Here is a 13,306-nt window from a genome sequence, read left to right as displayed (position 1 = left end):
ACCAAGCCACAAAATTTCTTCATCAACACTGCCTTTAACATGATGGAAATAGTTACATAATGCAGCTTCGATAGGCCAATGACCACAATTTCTTGATACCCAAATGCAATGCTGCATATCAAAGTTACTGGCAGCAACTATTTAACCTCGGCCCTCATATGAGAATTTTTGCTGTAAGAATTGTTAATGCCCAAGGCTGACATTTACTACAATACTCAGCAACAGGTTAGCGCAGATTAGAGCCATTCCTCCTTGTAACTGAGGGAGAATAAACAACAAAGACAACATTCAAGAATTGGGTCTCAACTACTCACAGGAATCATTTAAATATTGCCACAGGCTCAGAGTATGCACTCACTCCACATATTTACACATCAGAAGTGTCTGTGCTCGTTTCCCCCTACAATGCACAAGTACACATCAGCACAAAGGAAACAATCTGGGTTTCAGTTCGTCAATGTTTTCTTTGTTGCCTGGATTTCCTCCATACTCCCATTCTCTTCACTTTTCCCTTTTAAACACTTATTGAATTTCTCTAAATTGCATTTCACATGAACACTTTCCACGACTTGAACAGCAGCAGACTAATATAACATTTTGCAAGTATATTAGGCAAAAAAAAAATATTTTATTGAGTAAGAATTATTTTTGATGATCAGTGCAACTCCACTAAATGTTGCCAATTTCAGAAATCAGGATCGATGTGATGGGGAAATAATATAAAAAGGTATCTTAATTGTCAAAATGGTGGCATTCGCCCACTTGTTGCTTCACTTACCATCCATCAGTAGCCAGTGCCCTGTTAATACCCAGATAAGCACAAGCAAGACTGAAAGGGAAAATGAGAGTAGTTCAGCAGCAGTGAATCGTCCACAGCAGCCAAATGAAATTCTGAAACAAGAACAGAACAGGAATTATGGTTCGTTAGCTTTTCCATCAAACAAGTAGAAAATCACACACATCACATTTTCTCCACTGCTGCTGGGAGCTGGCAGCAAATGCTGCTGGTATGAATTGTGAGTGTGCAATTGCAGACTTGCTCCATAATGAGTTGAATGTAAAAGACATTTCATTGCAATCCAGGAGTGAACCAATTGAAAGGGTACAATCAAATCCTTATTACACATTCAAAATTACAAAATCGGACTCCCTCCACAAAAGTTCAAGGTTTTGCATTTATTATACATTTAAGTATTTGGAAATATTCTCAAAACCCTACACCAATGTTTTAGATTATAATCGAGGCAGTGGAGGACTGAGGCAGTACTGCATTATTTTGGTGCCATTCTATGCATAGATATCAAATCAATGGCCCGGATCTTCTGACCAGCGGCAATGATCAGATTACCACTTCGCTCGTAATTTCCCCAGATTCAATGCTGACGTGCATTTCTTCCAGGACTTTCCTAGTATGGCGTCCACAGACATATGCAATGCAACATTCCTCGGGGAAGTCCACCGGATAGGAGTGGAGTCAGGAAAAGACAGGACATGCCATCCTTTTGGGGCACTAGCTGTGGTATGGTAAGTTTAAAGGTCCACTTTGAATAGGAGTGCATGGAAGGACAAGGTGGCTAGGGTAGGCAAAGTAGGCGAGGTGCCACGGGCAAGTGGGTAGTTGAGTCAGGAGGCATAGTCAGGTTGCATTGGGGTAGTTGTCAGGTGGTTGAGCAGTTAGACGGTTTGAGGGTGGCAGTGTTTAGTTGCCTGGGGGTAGGGTGTGTGAAGTCAGTGGGTTGGTGAGGTGATTGGGAATCAGCCGTGCAGTTACCCAGGTGTTCGACTATGTTTCAATCCGTCTAACATTTACTGGGTCACCAAGTACTGCAGAACTATCTGACTCATAGTTGGAGACATTTGCAGAGGGTCCTGAGGAGCAGGGAAATTACTCAGAAGTTGAAACTTCTCGGGCCAGTCCCATGTATCAGGACTTCTGCAGGGTATTGACATGCAATTTCAGTCATACGTCCATTCTCTGACGATCCATAGACCGGAGGATTTGACCCAAAGTTCCACTTGCCAGTTCGGGTGGATGTAAAAGATCCCACGGCAATATTGCAAGACTATTATTCCTGGGAATTCCCCAGTCTCCTGTGCCACATTTGACCCTCGGGCAACACCAATAAAAATTAGATTAACTGGTTATATATCTTGTTTCCTGTTTGTGGGACCACTTGGTGTGCACATTGCCTGTGTTTGCCTGCATAACTGTAGCCATAGTTCAAAGATATTTTATTGGGACATTCAGCTGAAAGCACTATACCCTAATTTGCCTCTTGTGGAGGGAGAAGTCTCATGCAACACAAAAAAGATTAATGATTTTTTTCCCTCTTGGCTAAATATTCCACTAAATCATATGCACTAAAATAATGATGGAAATACAGGGAACACTGAAGTTAATGGTCTGATGTGCTTTTTTTTTCCACCATGTGAAGCATTGACCCACCTATCACAGGCGTAGAAACAAAAATGGCTTTCCACAAACTCAATCATTTATCTTCAGTGTAATGTTCTCCATTGAAAAGGCATTACATAGCATTGCAACATCGTAAACATTCATGTACAAGGATGAAGTTAACAAGAATATGCTATTTGCTTTATTTGTTGTTTAATGCAATTTAGAATTGAGAAAAGTGTAAAGACCCGACCCCCTTGTGCAGAACACAAAAGTTGGAAAGGGTCTTGTGAAAGAACAAGTTGATGAGCTTGAGGTCAGTTGTTTCCGGTCGGTGGGGACTGGTTCAGCTCAGTTGGCTGAAATGAAAAACGAAAATGAAAATCACTTGTCACGAGTAGACTTCAATGAAGTTACTATGAAAAGCCCCTAGTCGCCACATTCCGGCGCCTGTTCGGGGAGGCTGGTACGGGAATCGAACCGTGCTGCTGGCCTGCCTTGGTCTGCTTTAAAAGCCAGCGATTTAGCCCAGTGTACTAAACCAGCCCCTTGTCAAACAGCTCATTTATGATGCAGAGCAGGGCCACGAGTTCAATTCCAGTACCGGCTGAGGTTATTCTGGAAGGCCCCACCTTCTCAACCTTGCTCCTCCCCTGAGGGGTGGTGATCCTCAAGTTAAATCACCACCAGTCAGATCTCTCTGTCTCGGGGAAAAGCAGCCTATGGTCATTTGGGACTATGGCGACTTTACTTACTTTTACTTTAGCAGAGCAGCTTCTTACATTTGCTGCTGAAGGCCTTGCCATCCGTCAGCTTAACTCAGCTGGAAGGTGAACCTCAGTGCCACTTTCCCATTTTTCAGAGTTGCTGTTAGCCCTTCAAATCAAATGATCAGTTCTGGGTACTTATTTACTCCAGACTAGATGCTGACCACAATTCCAATTGATGCATTTCCATTCCCAGAATTCACTCTTGGCATGCTCTCCACAGTACCATAGTAGTTGAAGAATCAAATCTCTTGGTTGGTTCAGTTAAGGTCATTTAAGATGCAATAATTCCCTTAAACTGTTGGTGGTGCTGTCCATAGTGTCCATACATTGCAATGCATGCAAAACTTTGGATAACCTCTCCGGACAAACATCAGGAAATGTTATTCAGTTTATCTATCTATCATCCCAAAATTCAAATCTCGGCAAATGTTATTTCGAACTCAGTAACAGAAAACGCATATCATATGCAATAAAATATTGAGGTAGCAATTACATTTCAAGTTGGCAGACTGCAATAGGGACCTACCCGTTACTAAATTCTCGCACATTACAAAAGCTTATTCCATTATTACCAGATTAGGTGTATTAGCTCCCAGAGAAGGCCATAGAGAACATTTAACGGGTTTCAGCTATTTAATTGTAGCACTGCTTAAAAATATATTTGTAAAATGATTTGCTATGATAATCAAAATTGAATTGGTGCGTGATTCAACTGACCCACTTACAAAGCCAAGGGAGGCTCTGACAATGGCTCAGTTGCGATTGGTGCTGCTTGGTGTGATTTAAAAGAAATAATTTGTACATAGTGCAGAAGGCCATTCGGCCCATCAAGTCTGCACCAACCCACTTAAGCCCTCACCTCCACCCTATCCCCATAACCCAATAACCCCTCCTAAACGTTTTGGTCACCAAGGGCAATTTATCATGGCCAATCCACCTAACCTGCATGTCTTTGGACTGTGGGAAGAAACCGGGGTGAGCACCCGGAGGAAACCCACGCAGACACGGGGAGAACGTGCAGACTCCGCACAGACAGTGACCCAGCAGGGAATCGAACCTGGGACCCTGGCGCTGTGAAGCCACAGTGCTAGCCACTTGTGCTACCGTGCTGCCCAGAAAATATGAGTCGGTCAGATGTCAAATGACCTAAAGCAAATTGTTATGGAAACAGGTGTTTTATGTGTCAGCAGACATAATAAAAGAGATCCAAACTGAAACTCCAATATGTGGTGAATTCCAGTCTGGATAGCTGTAAAACTTTGCAACAGGCCCACATTTGGAACAACAGCAAGGGAACAAGAGGGAAAATAACCAGAAACACAATTCTTGACTTGCTAATAATTTCTGCTGGGTCAAACAAATCATAAGTTCAACCTTGCTGAAATGCTTCCCATGGTGGAGTAACTAGCTGGCACTTGAGGGTTGAATTTTTGTGGAGCCGGGCTGACCCTAAAGGGCTTTAAAAGCGGCTAGTGGGACCAGATTCAGAGATTCCACGATCATTCTTGGTGCCGGCACAAGTGTGCATAGCAGGCCCACACCCTGCACTCTTGACCTGGCAGGTTTCACTGCAGAGCAGGCACCGCAAACCCTTCTGCAATTTTCATCGGAATTGGGCCAGCTTCAAGGCCACATAGTTCAAGGCCCCTCAGAACAGTTATCAACCAAAGTCTGGATTTGGGAACCAGTTTAAAATGTTTTACCGATGATCATTATGTTCACCATGCCTCTATCCATGGTCCCCGGTATCCTCCATACCCACTCATCCAGTATACACTATAGAACCAATGAGCCATATAAAGACAATGGCAGGTCTTGAAATGCATTTTAAAAAAACATTTAAAAATCTGCTTAGGAACAAAAGTTGCTCTTCCAACTCTATAAAATGTCAATCAGGCAGAGCCATCACAGAATCAATAACAGAAGCTTTACCTCACTTCATACCTCTTAATCTGGTGTAAATAAACAGAGACATTGAAAGAAACAGTTCAAAGAAAGAATAACGTACTTTGATCCATGATGTCAACCAAAGTAAATACCACGCTTCCACCCATGAAGTCAGACCCCTGTTGAGCTAATCCATCTTAATTTAGAGCTCAGGTAAGCAGTCATAATGAAGTCACCTGTGAGCTATATCAACATCTATTTCTCCAGGTGGCCTTATTCTGAATGTTTGGCTAAGTGTTGTATTGATTAACTGACATCTTTGAGATTATAAGGAGTTGATCTCTTTCAAAGCAGATATTTTGAATGAGTGTTTTTAAAAAGACCTGTTATTAGATGACCCACTGGTTCCATAGCACATAGTGTGAGTGGACATGGAGGATCCAGGGGGTCATTGGGGGGTGGGGTGAAGAAAAAACATCAAATGGGACAGGAAAGAGAGATTTCCAAAAGCAGTCAGTAAGCACTGCTCGTTACGGAGCAATTTGGTTCAGGTTGATTGCTTGTTCTGGTCTTAGTTGGTAAACCAACCTCTGTTCCTCAGGGCCTATTCTAAAACAGAACTTTAAAAAACATTAATCATAAGCGGTGATAAGTTATTTTAATATCTCAAAGCAAATGGAGAAGATGATCAAATATTAACTTAAAAGTCTAATTTCCCTCAAGTACTACGAAATTTCTCTTCTATCATAGATGCTGCAATTCGGCAATGAAAACAGAAAATGGCATAAATACTGGCAGATCTGGTAGCATCTGTGGAGAAAGGTCACAGACCTGAGACGCTAACTCTATTTCTAGCATAGATGCTGCCAGACCGGAGTACTTCCAGTAAGGGCAGGACTACAGCTGGCCAGTGAGCAATTAAGTTTATTTTTAAAAATAGGACTGGTGTTTTGAGTTGTATTCTAGGATTATATCAGGTTCTAATTGGACCCACTATTTACTGTAACTACATAGGCCAAACTGCATTCTTATTTCATGAAATTAAGAAATCTTTACTGGTGTATAATTAGTGGGGACGGGCAGCACGTGCCATCATTCCATTTTTGTATGAAAACCACTAATTATTCACCATGATAGTTTGAGAACTATATTGCAGCATTCCAAATTAATGCAACACAACATAATTTAGATAACATGCATCAGCAGAATATCACCTGGTGTATATGGTAGCAAAAATCTATTATCCCTGTTCAGAGCTAAGTGTAGGCCTACCTGTACCATATTCCTTTTTAAAAAAAATTTAGAGTACCCAATTATTTGTTTTTCAATAAGGGGCAATTTAGCGCGACCAATCTACCTAAACTGCACATTTTTTGGGTTGTGGGGGTGAAACCCATGCAGACATGGGGTGAATGTGCAAACTCCACACAGTAACCCAGGGCCGGGATTCGAAACCGGGGCCTCAGCACTGCAGTCCCAGTGCTAACCACTGCGCCACCATGCTGCCCTATCTGCAACATATTCCGAATACAATTCCAATGTTCTAATGGGACATTTAACTCAAGTTCTTAAATTTTAGAAGAAAGGGCCAACCCCTGTGTGCAGAGCCTATAATTTCCTTCCTCGTCATTTTTCTCTCACTTCATCCCATGTTTCTCTCCTCCCTTCTGCTTGATTTTCTCTCCCGCCCCTTGACTTTTTCCCCAGTTCTCCTTTTCTGCTTCCCTTTCTTATTCATGTTGTTATTGCTCCTGCACTCATGCTACACTGAACTGACTGCATTTTCTGCAGTATCTATGCTGCCCCACGATCGTGTTCGTGACTATCTTATAACAATGGCCTCGAGTTATGCTCTTCCTCAAGAGGAAACACAAGAGGCGACACAGTGATTAGCCCTGCTGCTTCACAGTGCTAGTACAATTCCAGGTTCAATTCTGGCCTTGGGTCACTGTCTGTATGGTCTCCTCGTGTCTGCGTGGATTTCCGCCATGTGCTCCGGTTTCCTCCCACAGCCGAAAGATGTGTGGTTTAGGTGGATTGGCCATGATAGATTGCCCCATAGTGTCTAGGGATGTGCAGGTTAGGTTATGGGGTTACAGAGATAGGGCAGGGTGGGCGGGTGAGTGAACATGGGTAAAGTACTGGTTCGAAGGATGGTGTAGGCTCGATGGGCTGAATGGCCCCCTTCTGCACCATAGGGATTCTCTATGCAAACGATGGTAGTCAGGAGGGAAAGGTTAAAGAATTTAAAAAAAACAGGTATCATAAGTGATGAAAATTAGCACAAAAACAACCATCATCACAAAAGCAGCATCAGGCCACAAAAATCTGAATCTACAATTGTTTAAAGAAACAGAATTTAGCAATATAAACATAGGGCGCTGGGCTTTTAATGTGCTCCCTGCGAGATCGCTTGTGAAAATAGAAATCACTGTGCCCACAAACACCATTTCATCAATGTAAAACAAAGGCAGCAGAGTGGTGCATGGTTGTGAAGTTTATATTCAAATACAATGTGGCTTAAGAACCAGACTACCAACTTCATGCTGTTATGTTATCAAGAATACTGATTTTATTTTTAAAAGCTATGATTTTAAGCACCAAAATTACTTTAAGACATCAGACTTTTTTTTTAAATTATGGAACGTTCTGTCCAAAACCTACTCTGGTGCTCAGGAGGGCAAGATTCAAGTTTATCTTTGTGTGATGGGAATAATGCATAAATATTTTTAAAAGGTGTCATTATATAACACCATCCACAGCCTCGGTACACCCCAAAGCTCTTCACAAGCTCTTGTTTCTCTTACGTAATGACTCTTGTAGACAAACGTAGCAGTCAATTTGTTTAGAGGAAGCTCTAACAAAAATAATAAGATAGAACAAGTGAGGGCATAAGGGAAGGGAGAGGTAGCAGCCAGAAAAAAAATCTCATTTTTTATATCAATTTTGTATCGACAACATCCATAACCAAAAGAATGAACAAGTTAATTACAAGATTACAGAAGTGAAGCTATCTCATCTGGCATCAGCCTTGGCTCAGTAGCAGCATTCTAAGCTCAGTCAGAGCTGTGGGTTTGCATAGCTTTAAGCCGTAAATTAGGCAGACATTTCAGTGCAGTACAAAGCTGCTGGCTTCCACTTAAGATGTTAAGTCGAGACCTCATCTGCCCTCTCAAGTGCACATTAAAGATTCCGTGGCACTGTTTGAATTACAGCAGGGGAGCGCTCTCCAGTTTGTTGGTCAAATTTTATCCATCAGCCAACTCCCAAAATTATTTCACTGCTGCTTATGGGAGCTCCATGTGCGCAATTTGGCTACCATATTCCCTCTATTAAAACTTCACCTACACTTCAAAACAATTTCATTGGCTTGGAAGCATTTTTGGAATGCCCCACGGTTGTGAAAGGGGCTAAATAACTGCAAGTTCCACTTTTCTTCCTTAAACTTACTGGCAAATAAAAGTTTTGTTGCAATAGCTGAAAGGTTTTTAATTAACCAGAGTGCTAGAATCTTAGAAAGATTCAGACAACAGTGTGGAGGTGAAACAGGTCAAAGGGGATGTGGGGAACAAGGGAGCAAGGCTGGAGGGACGGGGCGACGCAAAAGAGGGGACAGGGATGGAAAGGAGCACAACACACACTGTATTCAGAGTTTGGTGATTGGTTTCACAATGTCTGCAATGATGCCCAACCCAGTGCCTTTATTACTCTATTATTGTAAACTGGTTGCAAACACCATACACTGGCTAGTGAGCAATGTCTACATACTATTACGATCTCGGACCAGAACTCAACAGTTGCTAAGACACTGGACAAAGCCCAAATTTTTATTTAATTTGTAAGACCGTGAGGAAAGGATACTTCGCTCCAGGATTCTGCATGAATAGGGATGTGGTATATTAAAACAAAGCTAATTACTAACACAGGATTAATAACTTAAACCACACACAAGAAAACCACTTACAATTACTCATTAAACAATGCTTAAAATACAATGAAACAATAAATCCTAACTGCTATCTTTTATCTCCACTCCAGCAAAACACATCTCTGGTCAGAATCCACTTATAAATAGTTAGCAGACCCTTAATAGAGATTGTTTTAAAAGACTGTTTGGAGAAAGAGAAATCAGGTCAGGAAACAGCCTGCAGATTCTTGCTGGTCTCAAGAGTATTGTTTAACCTGCCAGCCTTTGAGAAACTGGTCCTGTCCTATTCACAAACAAATCTTCGCTTTTGAGATAAACCTCTAGTCTGTCCACCAACAGATCAAAACTCACTGTTTTGAGAGCAGCTGCTGATCTGTGAACAGTCGATCTAAAACTGAACTTAAACTGAAAAGGATTTTTAAAAACATGACTGCAGCACTCACACACTAACCCAGGCTTTTAACCCTTACTGCACCAAATACAAATAACACAATATAACTTAAATTCCTACATTCATCACAATAGACACATGGTTAATTGAAATAAATGCATAGTTACACGAACAGAAATAAAGTCAGGAAATGGCCAGTCACTTAAAAAAATTTTTTATTTTTTTTTAAATACACACTTGTATGATCAAGCTGTATCTTTTCCCCACGTCACATGGTCACAGGATAAAATACAGAATCCTTTTACCACAACGGTAGGGTAGCACAAGTGGCTAGCACTGTGGCTTCACAGCGCCAGGGTGCCAGGTTTGATTCCCTGCTGGGTCATTGTCTGTGCGGAGTCTGCACGTTCTCCCCGGGTCTGCATGGACTTCCTCCCGGTGCTCCAATTTCCTCCCACAGTCCAAAGACGTGCAGGTTAGGTGGATTGGCCATGATAAATTGCCCTTAGTGATTAAAAAGGTAAGGAGAGGTTATTGGGTTACAGGAATAGGGTGGAAGTGGGGGCTTAAGTGGGTCGGTGCAGACTCGATTGGCCGAATGGCCTCCTTCTGCACTGTACGTTCTATGTATGTTCTAATTTCTCTGTACCAAAAATACATTTGCAAGCCACTTCCAACATAAATCCAATAAATAGGCAATAAATACACAAGATAAATTCAGTTCAGTTCACTACCAGCATTAAAATTCAAAACAATATGCCTTCCAAACATTGGCATAATTCACTTTTTTCCACCATTCCAAAGCGTTTTCCTGTAATCAGCAGGATTTCACATAAAAATAGAAAGGTCTGGCAACATCTGTGGAGAGGGAAACGGAGTTAATATTCAGAGTTTGTATGACTCCTCTTCAGAACGTAATGGGTGGCATGGTAGCACAGTGGTTAGCACCGTTTCTTCACAATGCCAGGGCCCCGGGTTAGATTCCCGGCTAGGGTCACAGTCCGGTGGAATTTGCGTGAGTTTCCTCCGGATGCTCCGGTTTCCTCCCACAAGTCGCGAAAGACATTCTGAATTCTCCCTCAGTGTACCCGAACAGGCGCCATTAGTGTGACGACTAGGTGATTTTCACAGTAACTTCATTGCAGTGTAAATGAAGCCTACTTGTGACACTAATAAAGATTATTATTATGTGATGCATTATATAGTTGGAAAGGGGATAGGACAGAAGAGAAGGTCAGAGGTACGTTGGAGCTAAAACGAGACAGCCAAAGATGTAATTGACACGAGATGAACAATGGTATTAAGGACTGAAAAAGTGCTAGTAATGACATAAAGGTAAGACAGCAGACTTTTTTAATAAGGGAGTCCAAGATGTGCAGGTTAGGTGGATAGGCCATGCTAAATTGCGCCTTAATATCCAAGATGTTAGACTGGGCTACGGGGACAAGGTGGGGCCTGACCCTGGGTAGGGTGCTCTTTCGGGGGGGTTGGTTCAGGCACAATAGGCTGAATAGCCTCTTTCTGCTCTGTAGAGATTCTATGAGAACCAAGGTCAGTGCTCAGTGGAAGCAAAACTGAAATACAGGGACAGGGGAAGGGGTGGAGTTGCATTGGGCAAAGCAAGGAAACCAAGAAAGAAAAAAGTGGGTCAAGATTGAGCGGAAAGCTGTCTAAAGTTGCTGAACTCGAGGTTGAGTTCAGTAGACTGTTACGTGCCTAATCGGAATACGAGGTGTTGTTCTTCCAGTTTGTGTTGGGCATCGCTGGAGCATTGCAGCAGGCCAAAAAACATGTGGGCATGAGAGCAAGATGCAGAGTTGAAATGACAAGCAACATGAAGGCAGGGGTCATACTTACGGACGGAGAGAAGGTGTTCCGCATAGTGCTCACCCAGATTGTGTTTAGTCTCCTCAATGTAGAGAAGACCGCATTGAGAGCAGCGAATACATCTGACAAAATTGAAGGAGGTGCAAGTGAAATTCTGCTTCACCCGAAAGGAGTATTTGGCCCTTGGACAATTGAGGAGGGAGGAGTTAAGGGGGCAGGTATTACACCTTCTGTGATTGCACGTGAAGGTGTCATAGAAAGGGGAAGGAGGGTTGGGGTATTTGGAGGAGTGGACCAGGGGGCCATGGAGGGAAATGTCCCTGCAGAATGCTGACAGGGATTACCAAAGGAAAGATGTGCTCAGTGCTGCAGTTGGTAGAAATAGCAGCGGATGATCCTTTGAATGCAGGGGCTGGTAGGGTGAAAATTGAGTACAAGACAGACCCTGCTATAGTTCTGGGAGGGTGTTCTCAATATAAAAAACTTATATTCATAGAGCTCATGCACCACATGAACTCAAAAAGGAAATTACATATTAGTTACCATGATGAAAGAATCCAAACCATTTGATATCAGTCACGGCACTTTCACCTCCATGTCAGCAGGTTGTATATTTCCAGAGGTTGGTGCACGTTAAGGCTGATACTCAATGCAGTACTGCAGGAGTGCTGCAATGTCGGAGGTGCTATCTTTCAGATGAGATGATAAATCAAGGTCGCACCTGTCCTTTCAAGTGCTCATAAGAGATTTGATTTTTAAAATCAATGTAAAGTACCCAATTCATTTTTTCCAATTAAGGGCCATTGTAGCGTGGCCAATCCACCTATCAGCACATTTTTTGGGTTGTGGGGGCGAAACCCACGCAAACACGGGGAGAATGCGCAAACTCCACACGTACAATGACCCAGGGCCAGGTTCGAACCTGGGACCTCATGCCGTGAGGCAGCAGTGCTAACCACTGCGCCGCTGTGCTGTCCCTCATAAGAGATTCCTTCCGAATTAGAACAAAGGGGGAGTTCTCACAAGCATGTTGGCCAATCATTTTAACCAGCACTAAAACAGATTATTAGGCAATTTGTTTTATAATTGTTTATGGGAGTCGTGTGCCAATTGGCTCCACATTCCCTATATTAAAACAGTAGCTACAATTCAAAAGTTCTTCATTGGCTGTGCAGCGTTTTAGAATTTCCAAAGGTTGTGAAAAGTGCTACATAAATGCAATTTTTGGTTAATGCAGATTTAATACAGATTTTAAACCTTAGCTAAGCCCAGACAATTTACCATTTAATACAGCATGTATGAAACTAACCTTTGCGGTAGACTATAAATGGAATTTGTGCAAGTAAGCAGAGGGTTTAATTCTTTTCTTTATGGTGAAAAGGCAAAAGAAATCAAGTAAAGTCGACAATTAAAAAGTACATCCATTCTTAAAGTTCATCAAGAACACAACAGAGAGGATTATAAATTCTTACTTGTTCTGAGGTGAGCAGGGTCTTGTTAAATACTGGCACATTGGGAGCAGCAGAAAGGCAAATGCTATTGTTGCGAGAACTGAAAGAAAAAGGTCTATTGAGTTCCAGCTAATGAGAGCACCTTGTCAAGTCAAAAAATAGGCAATTTAGAAACTCGAGAGATCAAACTCTTGATAATTAGTTTAGCTGGCATACTGAATTTATTACAAACATGTCTTCCTTCATTCAAAAGGAGGGATAATGCAGGTGACAAAAGCAAATGGCAATTTCATTAAGATTGACCTGAACTTACTGAATTACTGCAAGTGAAAGTGGAAAATGTCCATGCTCTGGCTTCCACATTCAACTGTGGAAAATGCCTTGGCACATGACACAAATTAAACCATCATGAGCAGACTATTTAGTTGTATACAAATTATTGCTCATGATATTTTAGTAATTACTGTAAAACCATAATACCATATAATCACAGAACTAAAACATTGATGCACTCCAGTTAAGCAAAAGATCAATATGTAAAATTTCTATTTCAGCAAATATCAGCACTAATAATTATACAAGGAGAAACTTTAGTGATGACCCGACTTTTTAACGTATTGAATGATTTAATGCTGAGGCAGTTGCAGGTGATACACT

The 13,306-nt window shown here is 41.9% G+C and overlaps 1 protein-coding gene across 4 annotated transcripts in view; it reads right to left on the bottom strand.

Moving 5' to 3' along the window:
• The window catches only part of sppl3 (signal peptide peptidase 3), a 247,765-nt gene that overhangs the window by 71,854 nt on the left and 162,605 nt on the right, over positions 1-13,306 (bottom strand). For all 4 annotated transcript variants that reach the window (XM_072497308.1, XM_072497328.1, XM_072497323.1 and 1 more), the window contains 2 exons: positions 12,671-12,749; positions 779-891 (listed from right to left, as the gene is read on the bottom strand). In XM_072497308.1, coding sequence (XP_072353409.1) covers positions 779-891; positions 12,671-12,749 — 192 coding nt within the window. The remainder of the gene's footprint in view (positions 1-778; positions 892-12,670; positions 12,750-13,306) is intronic.

Source organism: Scyliorhinus torazame, chromosome 1 (genome assembly GCF_047496885.1).
Source record: "Scyliorhinus torazame isolate Kashiwa2021f chromosome 1, sScyTor2.1, whole genome shotgun sequence".
In the NCBI taxonomy this organism is placed as follows: domain Eukaryota; kingdom Metazoa; phylum Chordata; class Chondrichthyes; order Carcharhiniformes; family Scyliorhinidae; genus Scyliorhinus; species Scyliorhinus torazame.
Note: the sequence above shows the minus strand (reverse complement) of the source record. Positions and strands in the feature narration are given on the sequence as shown.